This window comes from Salmo salar, chromosome 19 (genome assembly GCF_965601325.2).
Source record: "Salmo salar chromosome 19, fSalSal1, whole genome shotgun sequence".
NCBI lineage: Eukaryota > Metazoa > Chordata > Actinopteri > Salmoniformes > Salmonidae > Salmo > Salmo salar.
Window position 1 is genome coordinate 45,298,935 of NC_138309.1, and position 10,496 is coordinate 45,309,430.

Here is a 10,496-nt window from a genome sequence, read left to right on the forward strand (position 1 = left end):
CCTGCGCCAGATGGATAATGGATGCCATTATCCATCTGAAGAAAATTCTAAATTGCAATGGGCCTTGGCTGTTCTGTCAGTTGACGGTGGGCTGGGGACAGGGTTGGGGAACCTCCAGGGTAGGATTAGAATACCCCTGTGTTATAGTAACTCTGTAGAGGGCGGTCAGAGTGACAGGACATTCATACTAGACCTGCTCTTTTAGATCCCTAAAGCCACAGCCATGGGATTCTGCTCTTGTGTGACCAGCACATATTACATCTGGAAGAGGTCTGAAAAGAGAAACTTTTTAATCCATTAGGCCTCATTGAATAGTTGATGTATCATTAGCTAAAGTACAAAGATTTACCAAAGGTTTCCATACACATTTTGCCGATACTGTAGCAGTTTATGTGTAATCATCTTACCTGAGAATTGCTGCCATCTGCTGATATGACCTTGATATTGACGACAGTTTCTCCAACATTCAATGGGGAATGATTGGGAATCACTTTCTCCATTCACTGAAACATTCATGTTTTTATCATTAGAATAGCACTTTAATTTCTTAAGGTTATGGCTATCCTCCTCTCATTTGAGTAGGTAATCATAGATGTTTGTAGAAAATGTAGGTTGTAGTTGACCATGCAATATTTCTAGGAGATGTCATAATCGGCTACCACCTCTATCTCAACCCCATTCAAACCATAATTTATTTTGATGGAATTTGAACAATCCCCACACAGCTGAAAAATAAAAATGCATTGATTTGCAAGAGCGTGAAGAACAAATTATGGCTTATGTCCACAGTGTAGAATATTTTACAGCGTTTCCCCGACGCTCACTGTTTATGTTGGAAACCATAATTTATTATGCCATTGCCAACTAAATGAATCACATTCTACTAACTTTAATTTTAAAATAGCCAGGATAGCCACTCATAATATGCACTTGAGCGATTGAACGTACATTTTGTTTTCTGCAATCCATCACAGTAGAGGGCGTTATTGAGCATCGGTGTATTGTCGATAGGCGAAACACAAAACATAGAAGAAGAGAATGTTTCCGCGTATGTATTTCCGGTTGGACTACAACGTGTGGCGAAACAGGTAGCTAGCTTCTCATTATTACAGTAACCAGATAAAATAATAGACATACTATTCAACAATGAGTAGTTAACGGAGTGTTGTGGGGGGCATTGACAGGAATAAAGTGTTTTCGTTGAGCCGTAGCTTGCTTAAATGCTAGCTAGCCAGCAATAAGCTAGCCAGCAATAAGCATGGCTATTTTAGCCACATTATCTATGATATTGTTTCGCCTCTTCCTATTCATCTTGGCTACATCAAAGCAGGTGGTATAGATGGGTTGGTTTAGATTGTTGTTGACGTTTAAAGTATGTTCCGTCTCCAATGTTTATTGAAAACATAAAGTACTATATATTGAGTATTACATGAATCCTATCAATTTGGATGCAATCAAATTATATTTCAACAAAATAATGTTGCAGGAATGCTGATCTTCTGTTTCTAACAACCAAAATGATTTCAGAACATTATGAGATGGTGGGTGTCAAGCCTCTTTTCTTGTTCTTTTTGAGGTGGAACGACTCATGGTATCATTAGTAGCTAGCTAGCGACCTTGTCTAGTGTGTACAGTACACTCACTACTTTAAGTCCCTCTGGATAAGAGCATCTGCTAAGTGAATAAAATGTTCTATGTCTATCTATCTAGCTAATGTTAATTGTCTTTCACAATCTCCCCAGACAACATGGCAGAGGACATCCCTGTGGAAGACTACCCTACTGAGATTGAGGAGCAGCTCACAGGGTTTGAGTCATCAGTCGGTACTGTCAACAACATGGTGCAGACCATCCTATCCATGCCAAGAAATGAGCTGGTGCAAAAAGTATGTTTTCAGACAGACAGGGTAGAAGAAGGACTTGGTATTGAGTTTTCCGAAGTCCTGCAGTGTATTCAGCCGATTACCGCTTAAAGAACCAAACGAAACGAGGAGAGACCTAGCTGAATTTGTCCAATGGAAACTATAGTTCGATGCAAAACTTTCTGTTTTGTAGTAAACGGTTTCTGTCGCAACAAGTTTTGCAACAGTATTGGCGTAATGAATACACCCCTGATTATTGGGAATGTCACTGAGTCGGTCACATATTCAAACGAACAGAACAGCAATATTTAGACCTCTGTTGTTAAACCCTCACCACTTAAGAGGTTTAATTACACTACTGAACTGGGGTGCACATAGCGCCCTGCACAAATCTACAGCTCCGGGTCATATTGTCTACAAGGCAGCATAATGCATGCTTCAGAAACAGGCTACACCAAGTAGCTTCTATAAAATATAGTTGTTTGAATTCTCAAACTATACTGAACAAAAATATCAACGCAACATGTAAAGTGTTGGTCCCATGTTTCATGAGCTGAAATAAAAGATCCCAGAAATGTTTCATAAGCACAAAAAGCTTATTTCTCTCCAATTTTGCACACAAATTTGTTTTGCATCCCTGTTAGTGAGCATTTCTCCTTTGCCAAGATAGTCCATCCACCTGACAGGTGTGGCATATCAAGAAGCTGATTAAATGGCATGATCATTACACAGGTCCACCTTGTGCTGGGAACAATAAAAGGCCACACTAAAATGTGCTGTTTTGTCACACAACACAATGCATGCAATTGGCATGCTGACTGCAGGAATGTCCACCAGAGCTGTTGCCAGAGAATTGAATGTTAATTTCTCTACCATAAGCCGCCTCCAACGTCGTTTTAGAGAATTTGGCTGTATGTTCAACCGGCCTCACAACCGCAGACCACGTGTAACTATGCCAGGCCAGGACCTTCACTTCCGGCTTCTTCACCGGCAAGATTGTCTGAGACCAGCCACCTGGAAATCTGATGAAACTGAGGAGTATTTCTGTCTGTAATTGAAGCCCTTTTGTGTGGAAAAACTCTGATTGGCTGGGCCTGGCTCCCAAGTGGGTGGGCCTATGCTATGGTTCAACCCCTGCCCAGTTATGTGAAATCCATAGATTAGGGCCTAAGGAATTTATTTCGACTGACTGATTTCCTTATGTGAACTGTAACTCAGTAAAATCGTTAATTGTTGCATGTTGTGTTTATTTTTGTTCAGTATAGTTTTCCTTCAGAAGGCAGATAAATCATGTGTGTTTTCTATCAAACACTTATTCATGTGAAAACGGAATACTAACTCATTACTGATTGACAATAGGCTACATCACTTAGTTTTGAGCCAATTTCACTGGTGGCTTGAGCGGAGCTCCCAGCTCATGCCCGGGTTGCAGCCTGGTTACAAAACGAATGCAAATCACTTTTAACTCTGCCTACCTATCGAACTGGGCGAGCTAAAACGAACCCTCTCAATGTGTCTCTTGGTTTCTTAATAGCTGGATCCTCTGGAACAAGCCAAGCTGGACCTAATGTCTGCATATAGCCTCAACTCTCTTTTCTGGAGTAAGTGTGCTTCATTTTCCTGCATGCAAATCCAAGTTAATATTGTAAAATTATATCCAGTCTGCACATTTTTTGGGGGTGTAAAGATGTTGAAATGACTTTCACCATAACACTCCCCATGTTAAATTACAGTGTCATTCTTGTTGTTTACAGTGTACTTGGTCACACAAGGAATAAACCCCAAAGAACATGCAATCAAACAAGAGTTGGTAAGATATTACATTTTTACCCTGAAGAGAATTCCACTCATCCCACCCTATTTTGTTCAGTCAATTGTCAACTTGTATAACCTGCATTCAACACCCCACATACAGTGTACAAAACATTAGGAACACCTGCTCTTTCCACGACAGAGCATGTTTACATGCACACTAATCATTCAATATTCAATTATGGCAGAAGGCCGAGTATGACATAACATTAGCCATGTAAACACCGTACTCTGCTTATCTGTCATGGAAACAGCAGGTGTTCCTAATGTTTTGTACACTGTATGTATGGTTATAATCGAAGTAAGCATACTCCGATTAAAACACATTTTCGGCATTTATCAAAAGTCCCATCAGTAACCTGATTTCAGATGTCCATGTAAACATGATTGTTAAGGAAATAGTTCTTCTTGCATAGCATGTAAACATTTTCAACAAGCTATTATATTAAGCTGACTATCCACAATAATCATATTGTTTGCATGTAACCGTGGTCATAGACTGACCAGGTGAATCCAGGGGAAAGCTATAATCCCTTATTGATGTCACTTGTTAAATCCACTTCAATCAGTGTAGATGAAGGGGAGGAGACAGGTCAAAGAAGGATTTTTAAGCCTTGAGACATGGATTGTGTATGTGTGTCATTCAGAGGGTGAATGGGCAAGACAAAATATTTAAGTGCCTTTGAACGAGGTATGGTAGTAGGTGCCAGACGCACTGGTCTGTGTCAAGAACTGCAACGCTGCTGGTTTTTCACGCTCAACAGTTTCCCGTGTGTATCAAAAATGGTCCACCATCCAAAGGACATCCAGCCAACTTGACATAACAGTGGGAAGCACAGGAGTCAACATGGGTCAGCATCCCTGTGGAACGCTTTCGACACCTTGTAGAGTCCACGCCCCGACAAATTGAGGGCAAAAGGGGTGTAACTCAATAATAGGAAGGTGCTTTTTATTTTGTACACTCAGTGCCTACTGTAGATAGGTGACATAATATTTTTATTTCTAAATCCTTTATTTTCTTGCCACCTGACTAGGAGAGGATCAGGACATATATGAACCGTGTGAAGGAGATCACTGACAGGAGGAAAGCAGCCCGTCTGAACAAAGCAGCTATGTCTCGCTTCCTCAGGAACGCATTGTGGAAACTTGAGGAAGGGAGGTCAAAGGACACGCCGGGTTGTGCCCCCCAGGACACGCCGGGTTGTGCCCCCCAGGACACGCCGGGTCGCACCCCCCAGGACACGCCGGGTCGCGCCCCCCAGCACACGCCGGGTCGCGGCCACCGCCACTCCAGGTCGCGGCCACCGCACTCCAGGTCGCGGCCACCGCACTCCAGGTCGCGGCCACCACACGCCAGGTCGCGGCCAGCACAAAAGCGTTGATGGCCATCAGTCAAAAGGACCCAAACTCAGCTGAGAGGAGGTAGTGCAACACCAGGGGCTGTTTCCTTGCTGGCCTCTACCACGTTTCCTTGGCCCCCTTTTCTATGTGCACCTGTCTGAAAGGACCTGATAGGTGCAAGCAGCACCTTATCACTTGTTACCATGGACACGTGACTCATGAGCCACTAGTGTTTTTGTAATGAACACACACATACACATTTTTTTGTGCACAAATAGAAGTTCATCAAATTGTTTTAGTTTATTTTCACTCTTCAAACATTTTAAAGAAGTCATTGTCATAACATCAGATAAAATGTCTGGATGATCTAGATGTTCTACCAGCCCTATTATCTTAGACTAGAACTAGATACTTTTTATATGCATCTGTTTAATTTAGACATCAGAACTTTGTTTTTGTTGCCTACTGTGATTGAAGAATGCCACTCTGGAAAACGTCTCCAGGCGACGCTCGTGATCATGTCAATGTAGATCCGACATGTCGCCCGTGTTTAGAAAGTATTCCGTTTTGGTTGGTAAACACTGTCTTATGTCTGTATTGGATCTATCTTGTTTCTGTCTGTTTCAACTGACAACTATAAAGTCTTTATTGATGCACGGTACTGTTCATTCTGGTAACACCTTACATCCTCCTTCTGTAGGGCCCTCTGGGCCATCTTTATCCGGCGGCGTTCCAAATGGTACCCTTTTCTCTACATAGTGTATAACTTTTTGATCAGAGCCCTATGGGGAAACAGGTTACCATTTAAGACACTACCTCAGTCTTAATTTATTACATTCTGCAACAAATTAGTTTGTCCCTATAATCAAGCTCAGGAAGTAGGGACGGACGTACTGTACACTGGTTCCCCAGGAATGACATCTTTTCCACATCTTTGCTCTTCTCACCGTCTTTGGTCCAGGGACGTTTGTTTAGCAGAGTTCTGCATCTCTTTTCCTTTTCCACTGAAGTGTTGATTCTACGCCGTTCAAAGAAGTATCACAGCGGTCTAAGCAGTGTTAGAGGCGTCACTAAAGAACCTGGCATCCATTATCCATCTGGCGCAGGGGTCTAAGGCACTGCATCTCAGTGCAAGAGGTGTCGCTACAGACTCTGGTTCGATTCCAGGCTGTATCACAACCGGCCGTGATTGGGAGTCCCATAGGGCGGCGCACAATTGGCCCAGCGTCGTCCGGGTTTGGCCATCATTGTAAATAAGAATTTGTTAGTAACTGACTTGCCTGGGTAAATAAAGGTTAACTAAAATAAAGCTTTCAGCCTGCCTCACGAATGGTCCAGGTCACATACAAACCATACCCTATTCCCTATGAAGTGCACTACTTTTGACCAGGCCCCAATAAGGAATAGGGTGACATTTGTGATGTACCATTCTGCCCATAGGGCCTTTAGTACATACCAGCATATTGGAGAAAAATGGATGACATTTTTTCCCCTCAAATCCCACTCCATCCTCCCCAGCCCTCCATGTACTCAGTTTAGAAGCTAATCACATGTACTCAGTTTAGAAGCTAATCAAAAGGGGACAATCACGCTTCCCCAGAAGTTTGGTTGGTGCGTAAAACCTCTACATTTAAATAAGCAAAAAGGTGTGACAGGTCCTCGCTAAAAGATGTGTAAATCTTAATTAAAAAATATATATTTTAAATTGCGTCAGGGATGTGGACTAGCGGTTAACAGTGTTGGACCAGTAACTTAAAAGTTGCTGGTTCGAATCCCAGAGCCGTCTAGAGGAAAAGTCTGTTGTGCACTTGGGCAAATCACTTAACCTTAATTGCTTCTGTTAGTAGCTCTGGATAAGAGTGTCTGCTAAATAACTTAAATGTAATAGCACACAGACATTTTGGCTTTGCATCCGTCTTCAACATCAGGTCACTAACCAGAAAAGAAACGGCATGTCGAACGACATGAGGTCACAAGCTCCATTCTGGTTCTGCTGTGTTTATTTACCCAGTCTGTTTGATCTGAATCAACGCTAAGCTAGCTATACTGTACTGTCAGAGAGGAGGGTTAGGTCAGGGGAGCAGAGAGTGTTTTCACTTGTATGGAGTTTCTGTATTGAAATAATGTATAACTACCTTAGACAAACGTCAACAAACGTGGGAAGCTATTGACCTGGCTGACAAGTAAATCGTTGCATGGGCCAGTGTACTTGAAGGAGCCTGTCCAAATGGCAACCTCTTAGAAAAAAATATTGGAACCAAGACCTAAAAATAACTGATATTGGCTCAAGATGGAAGGAATGTTGAACATAACTAACACAATTACAATGAACGAAAATGTACACTTAATCCAATATAAATTAATTTATAGAATGTATTATTCAAAATCCACTACTTTACAACACAATGGCAGAGTCATGTCTTAAGTAGAAAACTAACAATGACTCCATAATCCATGCTTTCTGCTATAAAGTTAAGTAGTTATGGGCAGAGTTAGAAAGTTGGCTGTCAGAAGTATTACAATGTAAATGTACTTTTAATCCGTCTGTCTGCATATTTCAAGACGTCATATAAGGGTGCAGCGAGATACCCGATGGGTTGGACAATACTCTTGTCAATTGTCTTGAAAAACGTATACTTAACTGGAAATCAACCAATCCTCCACCGTTAAGACAATGGAAAAATCATACGCTTCATTGTCTAAATATTGAAAGGGCGTTGGTGACTGGAACAAAATGGTGCAGTTTGAGGACATGGCAAAGAGTAGTGCAGGCACTGGAGATGGGAGTGAGAACAGGTGGGTCTGGGCAGGAGTGAGAACAGGTGGGTCTGGGCAGGGTGAGAACAGGTGGGTCTGGGCAGGAGTGAGAACAGGTGGGTCTGGGCACGAGTGAGAACAGGTGGGTCTGGCCAGGGTGAGAACAGGTGGGTCTGGCCAGGAGTGAGAACAGGTGGGTCTGGCCAGGAGTGAGAACAGGTGGGTCTGGCCAGGAGTGAGAACAGGTGGGTCTGGCCAGGCGTGAGAACAGGTGGGTCTGGCCAGGCGTGAGAACAGGTGGGTCTGGCCAGGAGTGAGAACAGGTGGGTCTGGCCAGGAGTGAGAACAGGTGGGTCTGGCCAGGAGTGAGAACAGGTGGGTCTGGCCAGGAGTGAGAACAGGTGGGTCTGGCCAGGAGTGAGAACAGGTGGGTCTGGCCAGGAGTGAGAACAGGTGGGTCTGGCCAGGAGTGAGAACAGGTGGGTCTGGCCAGGAGTGAGAACAGGTGGGTCTGGCCAGGCGTGAGAACAGGTGGGTCTGGCCAGGAGTGAGAACAGGTGGGTCTGGCCAGGAGTGAGAACAGGTGGGTCTGGCCAGGAGTGAGAACAGGTGGGTCTGGCCAGGAGTGAGAACAGGTGGGTCTGGCCAGGAGTGAGAACAGGTGGGTCTGGCCAGGAGTGAGAACAGGTGGGTCTGGGCAGGGTGAGAACGGGTGGGTCTGGGTCTGGCCAGGAGTGAGAACAGGTGGGTCTGGGCAGGAGTGAGAACAGGTGGGTCTGGGCAGGAGTGAGAACAGGTGGGTCTGGGCAGGAGTGAGAACAGGTGGGTCTGGCCAGGGTGAGAACAGGTGGGTCTGGCCAGGGTGAGAACAGGTGGGTCTGGGCAGGGTGAGAACAGGTGGGTCTGGGCAGGGTGAGAACAGGTGGGTCTGGCCAGGGTGAGAACGGGTAGGTCTGGGAAAGGTGAGAACAGGTAGGTCTGGGCAGGGTGATGTCGTTGATATTTGTATGTTGTCTTTTGTATGTGTATGTTTTGTAATGTTTTAAAAAAGTAAATGCATAAAATCTGTAAAAATAAATAAATTACCCGGTTGAAAAATAACTATCTGCATGGGAGGGTGTAGGTAAGGGTCGGGGAGGGTATAGGTAAGGGTCGGGGAGGGTGTAGGTAAGGGTCGGGGAGGGTGTAGGTAAGGGTGGGGGGGGTGTAGGTAAGGGTGGGGGAGGGTGTAGGTAAGGGTGGGGGAGGGTGTAGGTAAGGGTGGGGGAGGGTGTAGGTAAGGGTGGGGGAGGGTGTAGGTAAGGGTAGAGGAGGGTGTAGGTAAGGGTGGGTGAGGGTGTAGGTAAGGGTCGGGGAGGGTGTGGGTAAGGGTCGGGGAGGGTGTGGGTAAGGGTGTAGGTGAGGGTGTAGGTAAGGGTGGGGGAGGATGTAGGTAAGGGTGGGGAGGGTGTAGGTGAGGGTGTAGGTAAGGGTCGGGGAGGGTGTAGGTAAGGGTCGGGGAGGGGTCGGGGAGGGTGTGGGTAAGGGTCGGGGAGGGTGTAGGTAAGGGTCGGGGAGGGTGTAGGTAAGGGTCGGGGAGGGTGTGGGTAAGGGTCGGGGAGGGTGTGGGTAAGGGTCGGGGAGGGTGTGGGTAAGGGGAGGGTGTGGGTAAGGGGAGGTTGTGGGTAAGGGTGGGGGAGGGTGTGGGTAAGGGTGGGGGAGGGTGTGGGTAAGGGTGGGGGAGGGTAAGGGTCAGGGAGGGTGTGGGTAAGGGTCGGGGAGGGTGTACATTTACGTCATTTAGCAGACGCTCTTATCCAGAGCGACTTACAAATTTGTGCATTCACCTTATGATATCCAGTGGAACAACCACTTTACAATAGTACATCTATATATTTTTTGGGGTGGGGGGGTGCAGGTAAGGGTCGGGAGGGTGTAGGTAAGGGTCGGGGAGGGTGTAGGTAATGGTGGGGAGGGTTTAGGTAAGGGTCGGGGAGGGTGTAGGTAAGGGAGGGGGAAGGTGTAGGTAAGGGTAGGTAAGGGTGGGGAGGGTGTAGGTAAGGGTGGGTAGGGTGTAGGTAATGGTGGGGGAAGGTGTAGGTAAGGGTAGGTAAGGGTGGGGAGGGTGTAGGTAAGGGTGGGTAGGGGTGGGGAGGGTGTAGGTAAGGGTGGGTAAGGGTGGGTGAGGGTGTAGGTAAGGGTGGGGGAGGGTGTAGGTAAGGGTGGGGAGGGTGTAGGTAAGGGAGGGGGAAGGTGTACGTAAGGGTAGGTAAGGGTGGGGAGGGTGTAGGTAATGGTGGGGGAAGGTGTAGGTAAGGGTGGGGAGGGTGTAGGTAAGGGTGGGTAGGGGTGGGGAGGGTGTAGGTAAGGGTGGGTAGGGGTGGGGAGGGTGTAGGTAAGGGTAGGTAAGGGTGGGGGAGGGTGTAGGTAAGGGTGGGGAGGGTGTAGGGTCGGGGAGGGTGTGGGTGAGGGTGGGGGAGGGTGTAGGTAAGGGGGGAGGGTGTAGGTAAAGGTGGGGGAGGGTGTAGGTAAGGGTGGGGGAGGGTGTAGGTAAGGGTGGGGGAGGGTGTGGGTAAGGGGGGGAGGGTGTGGGTAAGGGTCGGGTAGGGTGTGGGTAAGGGTCGGGGAGGGTGTGGGTAAGGGTGGGAAGGGTGTAGGTAAGGGTGGGGAGGGTGTAGGTAAGGGTCGGGGAGGGTGTAGGTAAGGGTCGGGGAGGGTGTGGGTAAGGGTGGGGAGGGTGTGGGTA

At 46.5% G+C, this 10,496-nt stretch overlaps 1 protein-coding gene across 1 annotated transcript; it reads left to right on the top strand.

Annotated features, from left to right (window-relative positions):
* The first annotated feature begins 1,073 nt into the window (after positions 1-1,073).
* On the top strand, positions 1,074-5,669 carry c1d (C1D nuclear receptor corepressor). The gene is given in 6 exon segments (NM_001141889.1): positions 1,074-1,088; positions 1,743-1,885; positions 3,396-3,462; positions 3,616-3,671; positions 4,708-4,959; positions 4,961-5,669. Coding segments are annotated over 5 exon segments (642 nt in total). The 5' UTR covers positions 1,074-1,088; positions 1,743-1,747; the 3' UTR covers positions 5,090-5,669.
* The last annotated feature ends 4,827 nt before the right edge of the window (positions 5,670-10,496 follow it).